Source organism: Cavia porcellus, unplaced genomic scaffold, assembly GCF_034190915.1.
Source record: "Cavia porcellus strain 051 isolate PalLab524CR breed Dunkin Hartley unplaced genomic scaffold, mCavPor4.1 scaffold_7, whole genome shotgun sequence".
Classification (NCBI taxonomy): domain Eukaryota; kingdom Metazoa; phylum Chordata; class Mammalia; order Rodentia; family Caviidae; genus Cavia; species Cavia porcellus.
In genome coordinates, this window is record NW_026947490.1 from 28,795,889 (window position 1) to 28,812,741 (window position 16,853).

General features: G+C 59.5%; 1 protein-coding gene, 2 long non-coding RNA genes and 3 other non-coding genes across 6 annotated transcripts; 1 reads left to right on the plus strand and 5 right to left on the minus strand.

Moving 5' to 3' along the window:
• Nucleotides 1-6,999: 6,999 nt before the first annotated feature.
• LOC134476899 (uncharacterized) lies at nt 7,000-7,466 on the minus strand. The gene is made up of 3 exons (XR_010048689.1): nt 7,336-7,466; nt 7,206-7,265; nt 7,000-7,099 (listed from the first exon to the last, which is right to left on the minus strand). It is a non-coding gene; the product is annotated as an uncharacterized LOC134476899 (long non-coding RNA).
• A 1,179-nt stretch (nt 7,467-8,645) lies between these two features.
• On the plus strand, nt 8,646-12,280 carry Acp4 (acid phosphatase 4). The gene is made up of 11 exons (XM_063253208.1): nt 8,646-8,895; nt 8,968-9,072; nt 9,150-9,236; nt 9,877-10,023; nt 10,271-10,369; nt 10,446-10,541; nt 10,947-11,079; nt 11,163-11,245; nt 11,581-11,708; nt 11,849-12,027; nt 12,106-12,280. Exons 1-11 carry the CDS (start codon nt 8,788-8,790, stop codon nt 12,219-12,221), a joined length of 1,281 nt encoding a protein of 426 aa, XP_063109278.1. The 5' UTR covers nt 8,646-8,787; the 3' UTR covers nt 12,222-12,280.
• Nucleotides 12,281-13,198: 918 nt separating this feature from the next.
• On the minus strand, nt 13,199-16,844 carry LOC111755542 (uncharacterized). The gene is made up of 4 exons (XR_002790100.2): nt 16,278-16,844; nt 15,526-15,561; nt 14,131-14,173; nt 13,199-13,886 (listed from the first exon to the last, which is right to left on the minus strand). It is a non-coding gene; the product is annotated as an uncharacterized LOC111755542 (long non-coding RNA).
• LOC111755568 (small nucleolar RNA SNORD88) lies at nt 13,962-14,051 on the minus strand. Its single transcript, XR_002790121.1, has one exon. It is a non-coding gene; the product is annotated as a small nucleolar RNA SNORD88 (small nucleolar RNA).
• Nucleotides 14,241-14,329, minus strand: LOC111755569 (small nucleolar RNA SNORD88). The gene has a single exon (XR_002790122.2). It is a non-coding gene; the product is annotated as a small nucleolar RNA SNORD88 (small nucleolar RNA).
• On the minus strand, nt 15,628-15,715 carry LOC111755570 (small nucleolar RNA SNORD88). Its single transcript, XR_002790123.2, has one exon. It is a non-coding gene; the product is annotated as a small nucleolar RNA SNORD88 (small nucleolar RNA).
• Nucleotides 16,845-16,853: the final 9 nt, after the last annotated feature.

Sequence of the window (16,853 nt, forward strand, 5' to 3'; positions counted from 1 at the left end):
CAAACAAACAGAGGAACCTACGGTGATTTCCCCTCCCACCCCAAACGCCTCCGCATGACATCCTAAATAGTCTAGACCAATTCCCAAAAGTACAAGCTCTAGTCCCAGCCTTCGGGAGGCTGAGGCAGATCGCCCGCGTCGCCCGGCTGCCCCGGAGCGCCGCGCTGGGCTGGCCGGTGGTGCAGGAGGTGCACTGCGTCGCTGCAATGCAGCCGCCACCTCCGGCGCCCGCCTCCTCCCTGGGGTGGGCACTGCGGGGCTCGAGGCAGGCTCCAGGGGGCCAACAGGACCGTGAAGCCGGACGCTTTTATCTGTGCCTTCTCAGACAGCGAGGGGAAGGTTTTAATTCGCATCGACGTTCTAACGACTGCGGTCACATCCTCAACACGACTGCGGTTTCTGGAGCCACCGCGGGATTCTCTGGGGAGACAGCCGGGAAAGTGGGGCCGCGCACCGGGCGCAAGCTGGTGGCGCTGGAGTCTTCGGCGGGGCGGGGATTAAGGCCCCGCGCCGGGCAGACCTGGAGCTAACACCCCCAGGGGCGGGGCTACCATCTCAGGGGCGGGGCTACCATCTCAGGGGCGGAGCTACCATCATAGGACACAGAGCTGACATTACGAGTGAGGGCTAACACCTCGGGGGGCGGAGCTACCATCTCAGGGGCGGGGCTACCATCATAGGAGACGGAGCTGACATCACGAGTGAGGACTAACACCTCGGGGGCGGGGCTACCATCTCAGGGGCGGAGCTACCATTATAGGACACAGAGCTGACATTACGAGTGAGGGTTAACACCTCGGGGGGCGGAGCTACCATCTCAGGGGCGGGGCTACCATCATAGGAGACGGAGCTGACATCACGAGTGAGGGCTAACACCTCGGGGGCGGAGCTACATTACGGGAAGCGGAGCTAACATCTCAGGAGAGGGGCCGACATCCAGGGGCAGAGCTAATACCCCCAGGGGGCGGGCTAACATCAGGAGGGGGCTGACATTCCAGGGGGCGGAGCTAACATCTCTGGGAGAAGAGCCGAGGTCCTAGGTGTGGAGCTAACATGGGGGGCTGATAGTGCAGAGGTGTGGCTAATACCTCAAGGGGAGGGGTGACATTTTAGGGGAGAGACTAATAGGGTATTTAGAGGAATAGCTCTCTTTGGGGGCGGGGCAAGTGCCCCAGGGGCGGAGCTAGTCTTAGGGGCGTGGCTAACGCTTGGGGCGGGGTTAGGAAGGGCTAACACGCAGGGCTGGCGTTCCCGGCGGGCAGCCCTTGTCCACGCCTTGCGCCCGCGCCCACCTTCCAGACGGCCGGCGGCCCAGCGGGGCCGAGCTCCGAACGCGCCGTCGATCCGAAGGGCTCCGCTCCGCAGGAGGCGGCCGCCTTCCCCCAGAGGGAGGTAATTACGCTCTTAATCACTACCTCTGCTCTTCGCCGCGCGGGCAGGGGGCGGCGCCCCAGCCTGGCCGGGTTTGCGCTGTTCGCGGCGGCGGAGACAGTCTGTCAGCAGATGTCGGGAAATAGCTGTCAGGAGATCTCACTCATCCTCCCGGCCCGCAGGGCCCTCCCCGCACGCGGGTGGGGGGATCCGGTTCCCCTCCGCCCATAGGGTCCCCGCGCAGGCACGTCCCTCCAGCTGGGTCTGCTGCTGTCTTGAGGCCGTGTCTGCTGCTGATAGGAGCTTCGGAAGTGGGGGTGTGCGGTTAGGGTTAACAAACAAGCAAAAGTAAATAAAATTTACTTTTAAAAAATAAAGGTGCCCACATCCGGCCGGTGGAGCCTGGATCTGAAGGCGGCGAGGGTGAGCCGTGGGCTCCTGGAACAGTGCACTTCTGTGGGCAGTGCGCCTCTGTCCCAGGGGAGCAGGGGTTTTGCAACTGTCAGTTTGCTGGTTTTAGGCCGCCCCCCCCCCCCGCACCTGGCTCCAACAGTGAGCAGCCCAGGCAGACCTGGACTGAAGCCACCTGTGGTTCTGGCCACTATGCTGAGTGACACTGAGAACACTGACAGGAGTGGGTTCTGGGCTGATCAGGAGACACAGAGGGTTTGGGAAGGAGGAGGAGAAGCTGAAAGAGTGCCCCTTCCTGGAAAAGCAAAGCATCTTCGAGGAGGGGGCATGTGAGTGGGGAACTGATGCATGAATAGGAGTTTGCAGGTTGGAGCTGGGAATACAAGCATTAACTGATTTGTATGCAAGCATGTCCTGGGGCCTTGATTGTTCAAGGCTCATCAGTTCATTCATTATACTCTCACTCATTCCATGGATTTGAGTAGAACAGCAGTGTGTGCAAGAGTCACACAGAGAGTCAGCCACTCACTGCCTTGTGAGTGAGAACATATAGTCCTTGCCCCTGATGTTGCTTACATACGGACTCAGAGACCCTGTGTACAAGGAAGAGGATGCCTGACCCAGCCTAATGGGGTGACTGGTGAAGCTGTGCTTCCCAGAGCACTGCTTCCAGGGAAGGTGGCATTCAGTGGGGTTTTGAAGGATGAGTAGGAGTTTTCTGCCTGCCATAATGGGATAAAGCAAGGTGCACCCAGATGAGGAACCAGCAAGGACAATGGCTGTGTGTGCTATGTGTGTGGTGCACAGTTCCTTATTCTAGGAACTGCGGAGTGGGTAAAGGGAAGTGGTGGGCTAAGGGCTGGCCAGGTGAGCTGGCCAAGTGGGCTGGCAACAGAGGCAGGGCCACATTTGTGAGGGTCAGGGGCTTGGGTCTCATCCTGGGAGCCCATGGAGAAAGCCAGTTCTGCTCAGAGGGGTAAACTGAGGCAGCGTGGGTATGGATCGCCAGGCCTCTGGGTCTCTGCTGTGGCTTCCTTGGCCCACTCTGGGTCTGATCTCCCACCCAGTGGGGCCGGTGGGAGCAGCAAGCCAGGTGCACTGAGGCGGGGATGAGGGGCCGCAGAGGCCAGGTGGGGTGGGTGAGGGCGTCCTGGGTGCGAGTAGACAGGGCCGTCTCCTCATCATCCTGCCAGCCCCTGGGCAATGGCTTCTGCCACCTGCATCCCGCCTGGCCTCCCTGACCCATGTGCTGGGGCTGGCACATGGTGCCGATGCAGCCAGCCTGGGCCCTGGGCCACCACCCAGCTCTGACAGCCACTGCGGGGCCTCAGTGGCCCAGGCCTGAGGGCCACTGTGGACCAGGCCGGCCTGGGACCCTGCCTAGTGCCACAGCTGCTGGTCATAGACAGCACATCAGGCGCTGGGCACAGGACATCCCAGCTAGTGCTGGGACTCGGGGTCCCCCAGGGTGCTGAGCACTGTCCACTGTCTGGTGGGGACCCCTACCTGGGCACTGCTGCTCTGACCTGTGCTTGGCCTGCTGGGGACCATGGACTGCGTCACCTGCCGCTGGGGTGCTGGTGGTGGAGACAGTGCCCTCAGGCTCCAGCTGCAGCTGCCCCTGGGTGCAGCTCTGGGGAGGTGAAGAGGACACGGTGGGGCAGGGCCCTGGGGACGAGGCTGAGCCTCCTGGTGGAGGCTGAAAGGACCATCCTGGGGGACCACGGACAGTGGGGGCGTGGGGAGGCCACCTCCTCTCTGCAACTCCCCCCCCCAGGCTGGGTGGAGCTGGGATGCAGCCAGAGGCTATGGAGAAAGGCAGAGGAGACAGAGACTGGGGGGGGCAGAGAGAGGGGGCCGCGGTGGGAAGGGGCAGGGAGGGGCCTCAGGCAGGAGATGCAAGGTGGCATCACAGGGCATCACAGGCAGACAGAGGTCAAGGCTGGGAGAGGAGGTGAGACACGCACATGCGCACTCACGGGACAGGGAGCCGGACAGGCCGACCCTGTCCATTTGGGCAGAGGCTGGGGGGCCCTGGGTGCAGACATGTGGGGAGCAGATACAGACACAGTTCGGAACCTGGTGGGGAGATGAGGGGCCCGCCCCATCCCAGTGGAGACTTGGTCATGACACAGAGACCACCACAGAGAGGTGCCTCCCGTGCCTCCGCCTGCCGCTGGCCAAAAGCACCATTTGTGTTTTCTCCTGGGACAGTCGGCCCTTCACTGTTTTGGATAAGAAGCGTGACTCAGGCTCTGACTTACAGATGCCCCAGAGGGGCCGAAGCCTCCTGGCGCTGGGTCTGCAGGCTGCAAGGCTCTGGCCACGCCCTGCTCCGCCTGCAGAGGGCAGCTCTGTCCAAAGTTGAAAAACACATTATCAGCCTGAAATCCACCCAGCCTGTGCCGCGGCCCCTTAAACCCAGCCCAAGGGTCTTACGCAGCAGCAGCTGCTACCCAAGTTGCCCTGGGTTCCAGCAGTGCCCGTGTCAGACACTGTCCTTCCATGAGTGTGGTGAGTGGTGGCGCGTGCCTGCCATCCCAGCTCTTGGGAGGTTGAGGCAGGAGGATCACTATGAGTTCAAGGCCAGGCTGGACTCAAGCCATGAGGACCCCTCCCATGGGATTCAACTGAGCTAGGGAACCAGGACTGGGAAAGGAACCGATGGGGTCCTGGCCCTCCTCAGCCGCCACCACCTCAGTGGGCCTGAACCTTCACAAGCAGCCCTTGAAGCTGCTTAGACTTGGGTCCTTGAGCTTGTGGTGATCCTCCTGCTTCAGCCTCCTGAGTGCTGGGATGACAGCTGTGCCCTGCAGGACTGAGCTGGCTCCTGGTGCCCAGCTGGGACCAAGGAGTGGACAGTGCCATGCATGGAGGGGCTCTAGCCCCAGGGGTGCCACTGTGCCACCAGGTGCTCGGTGGGTGTCGCCCTGCCGTATCTTCTCAGCGTGAAAACCCTTTCCCGCCTGTCCTGGCTGGCCCTGGGAAGCTGCCTTGTTTTCCTTCCAGGTTATTTCTAAAGGTAAGCTTTTGCTTCGAGACCATATTGCCTCACACTTCTCTTCTGGAGGTACTGGGTGCTAAACTGCGGGCCTCAGTGCTGAGCTACAGCCTTCGCAGTCCTGTTGTTTGAATTTCAGAACAGAGCTAGATAAATTGCCCAGGCTGGGCTTCACCTCTCTGTCTTCCTGCCTCAGCCTCCCAGCGTGCTGGGATACCGGCCCGCCCAGGCCGAGCCTCCAATGCGGCCTCTTAGAGAGGGGGGAGCGCTGGGCTCCGCAGGCTGCGATCCGTCTTCATCTTCCTGGCCTCGGTCTCTTGAGGCCTGGCTGCAGATTAGCGTTGGCACCCGGATCGATGCCCGCCGCCGCGCTGCGGTCAGCGGTCCAGGCCCGCAGTTTCTCAAAAGCTCCCCAGGGTCCCCCGCCTCCCCCCCAGGCTGCGGAGCCCCATTCATATGTGAGCTAGGGCCACAGCTCCCAGGGGACCAGCCTGTGCGGGAGTGGTGGGTGGGTGGGTGGGGAGCCCCCAAGAATTGCCTTTATCTTTGTCTTTCACAGCGCACCCTTCCCCCTAGCCCCGGCCTGAGGAAGGGGATGGGGGTGGGGGGATATTAAGGGGAGGGACTTAGGGGAAGGCCCTGAAAGAGGCGACATCCCAGGCTGGGGCAAGGTCAGGGTGAAGGTTTAGGGATGTGGATGCTTTGACAATGAGGGGCCACGGGAAGCAGGTAGGGTTAAAAAACAACAACAACAACAAACCAGACTTCTTTGCCTGGAAATCCCAGCATTCTGGGAGGCCGAGGCAGGAGGATCACAAGTTTGAGCCTAACCTGGACAATTTAGTGATTTGGCTAGACTTTGTCTCAAAATTTAAAAAAAAAAAAGGGGGCAGGGGCTGTAGCTCAGTGAGAAGGGCCTGAGTTTAGTCCTCTGTACGGCAGAGTAAAAAACCAAAAACAGCCAGGTGTGGTGGTGCACCTTGTAATCCCACCACTCAGGAGGCTAAGGCAGGAGGATCGAAGCCGGCCTGGGCTCCACAGTGAGTCCAGGCCCAGCCTGGGCTACAGAGCAAGACCCTGTCTCAAAACACCAAAAGCAGTCAAGGTCCAGAGCCTCCACTGCCAGGCCAGGTAGGGCTGGGGCCTCTGGCCTGGCACCCAGGGCTCCTTGCCCGGGGGGGGGGGGCGGGGATCGCGGCTTGTATGGAGGGGAAAGGGCCCTCTGAGGCTCGCGGGAGGGATAACAAGCGGGGGACGTCCAGGTCCCCAGGTCACACTGCTGAGGTTTCCCGAGCGCGACCCCAGCGCAGAGGACACGCGGCGGAGAAACAGTACGACACCGCCCTCGTGTGTCGAATTCTGGTTTTGCACCAAAGCTTCATCTAATCTGGACTTCTTGAGAATTAAACAGGGCGCTGTTAAGTTATTGGCAGGAAGTGTTTGTAATCCAAAACATCATTCACCTAGGAGAAAAATCATGCTTTACAAGAAGTGTGCTCCTGGGGCTGGGGATTTAGCTCAGTGACATAAGCGCCTGCCTCACAAGCAGGCAGTCGTGAGTTCGATTCCTGGTACCGATTAAAAAAAAAAAAAAAAAAAAAAGAAGTGTGCTCCTAATCTGAATTCTTGGGCCCCCTTTCCTGGAAACTCATGGTCTCTCTCTTCAGAGCCCATCTTAGCTGATTCTGAATGAAAATGAAATTGCTTCTTAGTGGATGAGAAGTTAAAGCACCCTCAAGCAAAGCCTGTGGGGTCTCCCAGGACGCCCGATGGAGAAAGAGAGTGGAAGGGGGCAGCCATCAGGGGCTGAGGCACACCACCTGTCTGGGGTTGCAGACACTTCTCTTTAAGAAGCCCTGACGGTAGGTTTTGAAGGTTGAACAGGAGTTTGCTAAGAGGAGAGAGAGGAAGATGTGCTGCTGTGGTTAAGAAAGTGATGGATGAGGGACCACAAGGACAGACTTGGACACTTACAGTCCATTCCCAAATGTGATGTTATTCCACCCTTGCTGTGGCCTTTTGGGGCCAATAAGAGAAGGTCGGTGCCAGGTGGTCACTTTCTTCCCCTCATCCCTTTGTAGTCTTGTAGTTGGGGTGGGGGTGCTCCTGGGCCCTCAGCCCAGCTGAGCCCAGGCCCCTCCCGAAGACCCCAGCCTCCCCCCTCCATGGGCAGCAGGCCCAGGCCACCCTGTTTGGCAGAGAACAGGACACAGTGCTGCTGCTGCTCCGTTTATTTGGTCTCAGGGGCTGCTGTCATGGTGCTGGTGGGCGGTGGCCGGCCCTGCACAGGTCAGCTGACGTCTGTCACTGCTGAGCCTGGGAGCACAGGGGGCCGAGTTAGAGGTGCGGGGACTGGGCTGAACATGGGGGGCAGGAGACAGACTGGGTCCCCGGGGCCACACTGCGCCTGTCTGGCCCTCACCTTGTTGAAGAAGTAGATGGAGGCGAGGATGGTGAAGACAGCAATGGCCAGAGTCACATTCTGGGGAGGGAGGTCAGAGGTCAGGCCCTCCCCTCCAGCCCTCCCTCCCCCTGCCCTCCACCCTCCTCACTTCCTGAAAGTTCATAGCCATAGGTCCTCAGTGCCCCTCTCTGGGGACCTCTCGCCCTTTCCCTGGCCTCTGAGCTAGGACAGAGAGAAGCTGCCTGAACTGAAGGGGTTGTCGAGGAGACCAGAATGGTGACCATGGCAACTGGGGAAGGGCATTCTGGGTGGAGGGGCCATTTCTCTAGGGGCAGGGGCGAGTGGGGACTAGAGTCCAGACCTCCAACCACTCGCTGTGGGTCAGGGGGCCAACTGGGGTCAGGTCTGGGTGTCAGGACCATCAGGAAGCAGCCGGCATGGTGGACTTTCTTCTTTTTTTCTTGTCTTTTTGAGACAGGGTCTTGCTAGGCAGTTCAGGCAGGTCTTGGGCTCACTTTGTGGCCCAGGCTGCTCTCAAACTTGTAGTGATCCTCCTGCCTCAGCCTCCCAGATGCTGGGATTACAGGCATGTGCCACCACGGCTGGCTTAGCACAGTGGACTTTCCACAAACCTGATGGACAGGTGGTCCTGGGCAAGGTATTGATGCCAGCTGTGATGGGTATCTGGGGGAGAGGAGGCCAGGTGAACAGAAAGAGGCTGTCAGGCAAAAAGAAAGTAATGGGAAAAAGGAGGCAGGAGAGGTTACCTCAGCCAGGTGGGCAGGGGAGCGCAGGGCTGGTGTGATGTCACTGTGAACATGTATGTAAAGACGTGTGCCTCCTGTGAACCTGGGGCGGCCTCCTCGATCCCATGACAGCCCGACCAGACCGGCCAAGTGCGGCTGGAAGGACCCCATGGGACTGGGTGTGGTGCCGCACACCTGTGATGCCAGCGCTCAGAGGCTGAGGCAGGAGGATTGTTGCAAGTTCAAGACCAGCCTGGGCTGTTTGTCACGCAGCAGTCAGTCCGAGACTCCTCAGCAGCCTTCCCCACGGACCTCTGCTCTCCCACTGTGGCTGCACTGGCTCTCATCTAACCCACTTTGGAAACTGAGGCACAGAGAGGTGCCCAGAGTCACACAGCCTGTATGTGGCGAAGCTGGGATTTGAACCACCAGGCCCTGCTGGGTTTGACCTGCTGTGGGATTCGGGGTACTGGAAGAAGGTAGAGATTCAGAGCAGGAGGGGAGCAAAGGCTGTGGCCACGGGGCTGGGCGGGCATCCTCCTGGCTCTCATCCAGGTTAAAAGTGTGGGGCTCTAGTCTGAGCATTGCCACTGCCTGTTTCCTGATCGGGTCACCTGGCCCCCGTGCATCAGTTTCCCCATCAGCACAGTGAAGGTGGTGAAGGTGGTAGGGATGGGTGGACGTCTCCTACACGGCGCCAGGCATGGAGGCTAAAAGGGTTAATGGCGGGCAGGCATGCGGAGCACGAGAGGTGGGGGCATGCTGGGGCCTGTGCCCCTGGAGGGGCCGGGCCAGAGTAAATGAGCAGGTGAGGCTGGGCACAGACGGGCTGAGCTCAGCGTCTAGGCCCTGTGATGATGGCCAGGCAGGGCTGTGGGGGCCACACGGCCGGGCTGCTCCTGCTTCTGCTTCTGCTGCTGCCCCGGGCTCTGTTGGACGGACCCCTGGTGTTTGTGGCTCTGGTGAGCTGAGAGGCCCCCACCCTGCCCACCCATCTGCCCGGTCCCTGGCACTGATCAGGTCTGTGTCCCCAGGTGTTCCGCCATGGCGACCGAGCCCCACTGGCCTCCTACCCCACTGACCCGCACAAGGACGCCGCCTCCACCCTATGGCCAAGAGGCCTGGGCCAGCTGACCGAGGTGAGGGGTGAGAGCCTGGGGGTCCAGGGGGGCAGGCGGGTGGGGCGGGACAGTCACCCAGCCCGCTGTGTCCCCAGGAGGGAGTTCAACAGCAGCTGGAGCTGGGCCGCTTCCTGCGGAGGCGCTACAAGGCCTTCCTGAGCCCTGAATACCGGCGGGAGGAGGTACAGCTCAGTATCCTGTCCTCCCTGGGGCCCACTTTTGATCTCTGCCCTGCATCCCTCTGGTCATCAATGACCCCATGCTGTCCTTTTACCTCAGCTCAGCCAGCACCTGGCTCGACCTGAAACCATGAACTCTAACCTTCTCTGTAGACCTCTGCCTACATCTCAACTTCAGCCAGCTCCGGCCAGGCCTCCTAAGCTCCAGCCTCTAACCCTCACTGGTCTTCTATCCTCCGTCCCCAGTCCCTGCCCCAATTCTGACTCCTAGGCTGTCAAGCTGACTCCTGGTCCCCTCTCTGCCTTCTCAGTAGGATCGGTTCCCTGACCTCTGACTCCTGCCTCCCATGACAGTGGCTGATCCTGGTCTTTTTCCTTCAGCCATGCTGTGCAGTGACCTCCCACCTCCATCCCCACCGATGCTGAGCTTTTCTAACCTTCATGGCCACACAGGCGCCCCCCCCCCCAACCCAGTCTAACTTGGGACCTCCAAAATGCCCTTGCTACCACCCAAATCTCCGAGTTTTGAGCCCCTGTGCCTGACCTTTGACCCCACCCTCCCACCCTGACTGCACCTGAAGCTTCTGATGGGTCAGTCCCACCCACCGATGTCCCCTCTGCCCATGCCCACCCTGGGCCCCAGGTGTACATCCGCAGCACGGACTTCGACCGCACGCTGGAGAGTGCCCAGGCCATCCTGGCTGGGCTTTTCCCCGAGGCGTCCCCCAGGGGCTCGGAGGCTGACTGGAGGCCCATCCCTGTGCACACAGTGCCCGTGGCTGAGGATAAGGTCAGGGGGCTGGGTAGGGAGGGGGAATAGAGGTGGGCAGACCAGGGGACATGGGTGGAGGGGGTGGGTGGTGCTGGGCCTGGGGTACCACCTCAGGAGCCCGGGATGGCTGGGGCAGCAAGCCACTGCCCTGCACAGTGCTGGCTCCAGGAAACTGGGACAGAAACGGGCACCCCGGAAACCCAACTCCTGGCTGGCTGGGAGACCCAGCATGCTGCCGTCATCCCTGAGCCTCAGTTTCCCCCAGCTGCTGAGGTTCCCCATGCGCAGCTGTCCCCGGTACCAGGAGCTGCTGCGGGAGTCCACGGAGGCAGCCGAGTACCAGGAGGCAGTGGAGGGCTGGACGGTGAGCAGGCTCGGGCCAGGGTGGGGTTGGGGTTGGGGTGTTGCCTGCTCAGGGCTCACCCCACTCCCACCCTCAGGACTTCCTGAGTCGCCTCAGCAACTTCACAGGGCTGACACTGGTGGGGGAGCCGCTCCGGAAGGCCTGGAAGGTTCTGGACACATTGATCTGTCAGGTGAGCCCTCTACTGCATGGGTTCAAGACTTTGGTCTGCCACTTGCAGATGGTTTAACCCCCGTGCCTGTTTCTCCATCTGTAATGGTGACAGCAATGCCCCAAAGTGTAGTGGCTATTAAACAGGTTAATTCCCTAAGGATGACACTTTTGTCCCCGTTGGGAGGGAAGCCCCTCCTGCACGGGGGCTCCTCTAAAATCCAGGCTGGCTGAGATCCAAAGCATTACTGGCTTTGGACAGGGGCTCCTGGAGGCCTAGCAAGGTCACTGCCTTTGTCCAGGAGTCATTACTGTTCCAGGCACTGGGACTCTGATCAGAACTGGCCAATGAGGGCTTAGGGGCGGGGTGTGGGGCATCAGGGTGTGGGGGAGGTGGTTGGGGATCTCCCATGTCTTGTCTCCCCAGCGAGCCCATGGCCTTCCCCTCCCACCCTGGGCCTCCCCGGATGTCCTGAGCACGCTTGGCCAGATCTCAGCATTGGACATCAGGGCCCATGTGGGGCCACCTCGGGCAGCAGAGAAGGCCCAGCTGACTGGGGGTAAGGCATGGTTTCTGCAGCTGGGGTGTAGGGCAGGGTATCTGTCTCCAGTGGGTCCTGACCCTCTACTTCTGTCCCCTCAGGGATTCTGCTGGATGCCATCCTGGCCAACTTCTCCCGGGTCCAGAGCCTGGGGCTGCCCCTCAGGATGGTCCTGTACTCAGCTGTGAGTCCTTAGAGGCTGGCCCTTCATGGTACAGGGTTAGGGAAGTGGTAGTTTGGGTGCCCAGTCTGTGGCCCCAATGGAACTTCAACTCACAGCCCTATCTCTGAGTCCCAGTTGGATCCTCTCAGTAGGAGTCAGCTCCAGAAGGGGGTGGGTAAGGGGATCTGAGCAGAGCAGCCAGCTCCTCTGGGAGGACATGGTGACCCATCTGTTGCATGGCACCAGAAGAGGATGGGCCTGCCATCAGGGTGGGGTTCAGTGCAACAGCTTTGGCTCTCAATGCCCTGGGGTCCAACGGGAGAGGAGCCTGGTCTCAGCCCTGTGTCCATCCCTAGCATGATAGCACACTGCTGGCTTTGTACGGGGCCTTGGGCCTCTACGACGGGCACACCCCACCCTACGCTGCCTGTCTCGGCTTCGAGTTCCGGAGCTATGTCGGGGACCTGGAAGATGAAGATGGAGGGTGAGGAAGGGGCAGCAGCCAGAGGACCCTAGGGGACTGGCAGGGGTGGGCAGAGGTTGTGGCCTCAGGACACCTGCACATGTAAGACGGTGCTGCCCCACCTCTAGCCGCAGCTGGCACCTGCTCCTCTCTCCCTCCAGGAACATCACCATCTCCCTCTTCTACCGCAATGAAACCCACCGTCCACCCCTGTCCCTCAGTGTTCCTGGGTGTCCTGCGCCCTGCCTGCTAGGGCGCTTTCGCCAGCTGACAGCTCCCGCCAGGCCTCCGGCCCGTGGGGCCATTTGCCATGGCTCTTCTAGGCCTGCCACTGCCCCAGGTGACAGCCCTCTGCACTGGGAAGGGAACAAGGGGTCCCTGGGACCTGGGAGTCATGACCCCCCTGTTCTCCCCACAGCCGCCACAGTGCCCCTGCTGGCTGGAGCTGTGGCTGTGCTGGCGGTGCTCAGCCTGGGGCTGGGCCTCCTGGCCTGGAGACCCAGCTGCCTGCGGGCCCTGGGGGGGACAGTGTGAGTGGGAATGGGGCAGCCCTTGCCTAGCAGACACTGGACCCAACATGTGTGCTCACCTGCTCTCCTGGCTTGTGACTGTCTGTATGCGTGGGGGCGAGGGCCAGGTGGGCTCCCTGGCCTGGAGGGCAGAGGAGGCTGCACACACACACTTGTACACGAGATGGGCATTTCTGCACTGTACTGTGGCCTATGCAGCCATGTTGAGTCCCTACATGCAACTCCCTTAGCAGGACTAACCCTGCAAATGGCAGTGAGATCCAGGCATCCAGGTGGCCCCAGGGGCCAGGCATGGAAACTCCTGTGGCTACGGAGGGGCAGTGGCCAAGACAGGAACCCTTGACCACATTGACCTAGACTCAAAGTCAGGAAGAAAAAACCAAAAAGGTCTGGGGATTTAGTTCTGTGGCATAAATGCCTGCTTTGCAAGCACACAGTCGTGAGTTTGATCCCCAGTGGTGGAAAAGAGTAAGGAAGGCTCAGGTGCCCACCATGACCAGGTCCTAGTGGACAACAGCCGGCAGACAGCCAGGTCTCCCTTCCCGGCCTGCACCTGCTTCGACGTTAACCCTGGACCGCAGCTCCCCTACCTCTGCTGCCCAGTTCAGTGCTCACTCCCCAGCCACGGGCCCCCCAAAGTGGAGGGTGGTGGCCAGGCCCCAGCAACTGTGGTGGGCTCAGGGCTTGGCCCTCTTGATGGCTACTTCAGGCCCACCCTTCCTCATCAGACTGCCGCACACCCCGGCCCGGACCGGCACCCCGCCTGCACACGGACCGCACCAAACACCTCGGCTCAGGAAGGGCACAGCACCCATTTAGCAGTGCCTGTGACAGCAGAGTCGTCGGAACCCTGTTTGTGCAGATCCCCCGGGACCCAGGCCCGGGGATGGCCAGAGCCGCTGGGAGGGGTCAGCGCGCCCCAAAGCTGGCTCGCAGAGGGAGGGGAACCACCCGCAAGAAAAAACCAGACAAAGAGCCAGATAGGGCTGTGAGAGGCAAGCTGTTAAAGAGGTAGATGAGCCTGCTGAGGCTGGTGTCCATCAGGACAAGGATTAAGAACACGCATTAAAAAACTTTTAAAAGTGAGAACTTAAGATGCTTTCACCTTGGGGACCAGAGGGGTCTATAGCTCAGCCCTGTGGCAGGGCTGAATGCAGCAGACAGCACACCCTAGTGGGGCAGTGGGGCTCCAGGGGTGGACACACAGGAAAGGCCTCTTCCAGGTGCAGCCCTACAAGGTCTTCGAGCTGCTCATCCACCCTCTCCTGGGGCGGGTGTGAGACAGCACCCAGTCTAAGAGGTCCTTGTGGGTGGGCCTGGTCACTCACAGGTCACTTCCTTCAATAGCAGGTGGTCGTTGCTGCAAGGCAGGGTGAGGGCAGCTCAAGGCAGACATGGAAGATGCTGCCCACCCACCCCCCAGGTCAAGGGCCAGAAGAGCAGGACAGTGCACTGGACGTATCTGCGGAGGGTCGGACTCCTGGCACCAGGGCCAGGCCTTCGGCAGCCCCAGCTCTCGATTCAAGGACAGGGTCTGGCCCGACTGCACACCAGCAGGATAGGGGTGATGGTGAGCTCTCCCCAGCTGGCTTGGGTGGATGCTAGTGCTTGCTCAGTCCCGGTCACGCCGGCCCAGAGGCAAGGCCCCTCGGGAGTGCTGCTTCAGAAGCTGTGGGGGCGACAGAGAGAGAGGGCACTGGGAAGCAGAAAGGGCCACTACCCACCCCAGCATCTCCCTGGAGTGGGGCCCCTCAGACCCCCGGGTGTCAAAGGTCCCGGGGGGCACCATGTCCTCACAGAGCTCGGAGCCCAGTGCTGGACATCACAGAGGCCCCAGGCATAGCCCTGAGTGAGGGCTTTCTGGGGAGTGCACCGCTCACCTAGCATCAGGGTCCCGCTCCCCTTACCCTTACCCGCAGTTGCACAGGTGGGAACTTTCAGCTTCAAGAAGATCGGCTGTGGGTGGGGGAAGAGACTGGTGGGGTGCAGGGAAACCACATCACCCCGCCCCTCTCTGGAGCCAGGGCTCCTCAGACTCCTAGGTGTCAAAGGTCCCAGGAGGCACCATGTCCTCAGATGGTCAGAGCCCAGTGCTGGACATCACAGGGACCCTGCTGCTCACTAGCCCCATAGGTCCCAGGGCCACCTGCAGTCTTTTTTTTTTGGTCTTTTTCCTTTTTATCTGTACCGGGGATTGAACTCAAGACTGCCTGCTTGCAAGGCAGGCGCTTATGCCGCTGAGCTAAATCCCCAGCCCCTGCCACCTGCAGGATATAGCACAAGCCATGCAGAGAATGACGCCAGAAAGTGACCAGGCCATGGCTCCCATCCGGTTCCACCCTGCAGTTTGTTCTTAACAAGCATTCACTACCAGTTGGCAACCATAAATACCCCATGTATTGTGTGCCATCTATTGTTGCTGCCACTAAATAAAATGACAACCACCACTCACCCAGCAACCAGTGCCCCAACTGGCACCTCCTCTAGGAACTCCCTAGCCTGGCAGCTGCAGAGGATGCCCTTTCTCAAGGCCGCTGTCCCCCCTGCTCTGTGCACCCTAGCCACAGAGGGAACCCTCCCAGTGTCCTTTTTTTCTAACACATGTAACTGTCTCCCAACCCAGCTCTTTCAAACAGCAGCAAAAACCCTCTCACTTTCCATTGCTCACTGTGTATATCCATGGCTGCTTTTTAGTAACATTCAAATAGTTGATTCACTGGGACCCAACTAAGCCTCACTTGGGTACTCGGCACATTCAGCTCACAAAAGCCACCATGCAGGGGCTGGGGATTTAGCTCAGCGGCATAAGCACCTGCCTTGCAAGCAGGCAGTTGTGAGTTCCACCCCGTACCGATAAAAAGGAAAAAGACAAAAAAAAAAAAAAAAAAAAAAACCCACCATGCGACCGACTGCAGTGGTCAAACTCATTTTGTCTCTGTCCCAACACTACTGTCAGGATTTTGAAAACTAGGTTTGTATGACACTTTTTCCATCCCATGTATTAATCTTTCCCTCTGAAGGTTAGGAACCATCCCCGTCCCTGTATGAAGGATTTGCTCATGCCCTCCTGACAGGCTCAGGAGGTCACCTCTCAGCATCTCCAGGTCTAAAAAAGGGAGGGTAGGGATCTGAATCCAGGTCTAATTAACGTGGTTTCCACAGCCTTGAGACAGTTTTTTTATGCAAATTCTAAGTGCAATTGTTGGCACATAAACTCAGGACCCATACACCTCTCCTACTGTTGACCAAGATGAGGGTGAAATATTTTTAAATGCGGAGTGACCAGCAGTGAAAGCAGGGGTTCTTACCTCGATGGGGAGACGGCAAACGGCTATTAGAGACACCTGTAACAAAAGTACCTGCTAAGGGCGTGTGTGGGTGTAGTCCATGGACACAGAACACCAATACTGGGGCCCTTCAGACCCCCAGGTGTCAAAGGTCCTGGGGGGCACTGTATCCTCATGGATCAGAGCCCAGTGCTGGACATCATGGGGGGTCCCCTCAGCCTCTTTGAAACCAGATCCACTTGCCTTCAGGGACAGACACATGCCAAGTGAAGAGAGCACACAAACACACACCAGAAGACCTCAACAGCCCCAGTATCAGAGGGGAGTCCCCCCCCCCGCCCCCATGGGCTGCGCTCCACACCCACTGCGGGAAAAGAACCCTGGTGTTTGCCTGTTCTGGCTTCACTGTGTGAAGGCTGCTGAGAAATTACGTCCTCAAAGAAACGAGGAGAAAAGGTACTGTTCTAGTAAAAAACAAAGCCAAGATGTGATAGCTTTGGGCTGGGTCGTGACATCCTCAATGATTTATGCCAAAAAAAAGTTATTAACACTGATTCTCTTTTTTGAGACGGGGTCTCGCTATGCAGTACAGGCTGGCCTCGAGCTCACTTTGTAGCCCAGGCTGGTCTCGAACTCGCAACGATCCTCCCACCTCAGCCTTCCGAGTGCTGGGATTACAGGCGTGAGCCACCACGCCCGGCTATTAACACCGATTCTAACAACAATGACTGTCAGGATTGAACACAGGCCTCGTCTGCCAAGTCTGCTCCTACCTGGTTCGCAGAAACAACCCTGTAATTCACTTGGAGACTCGCTGGTTCCTTGGTAGCCTTATGTTTTCTTCCCGTTCTACAGGAAAACGCGCACACTGGGCCCTTTCCATCAGAGCCTGTTTCACTTGCACAAACAAGCCAGCTTCCCACAAACGGGAGGGCAAAAAAACCCAGCAGCGGTTTCCTAAAGATCTGAGAGCCCGTGGCCAGCACTGGACTGGAAATCCTCCTGACGAATCCACTACCACGCCCCTGCTGACCTCACTCTCGCCCCCAAAATGGTCAAGAGGCCCGGGCGGCGTGCAGCCGACATGGCGCGGACAGAGGGAGAGAGCGTCCCGGGCTGCCTAATTCGGGCCGGGGCTCTCCTACCCCAGGAGCTTCCACTCTCCCGCGGGAGAAACCCAAGCTCAATCTGAGGGAGCATGCGGATTCGTGCCCTCGCAACGTGGCTGCTTCCGTTGAACGCCAGGCTCCTCGCACATGCGCTCTAGGCCGCAAAGCTCGCTGCACTCACTCAACGGTGACGAAAGAACCAAAGTGAACCCCCTCAAACCTTCTCTGCAAAAGGAAAGC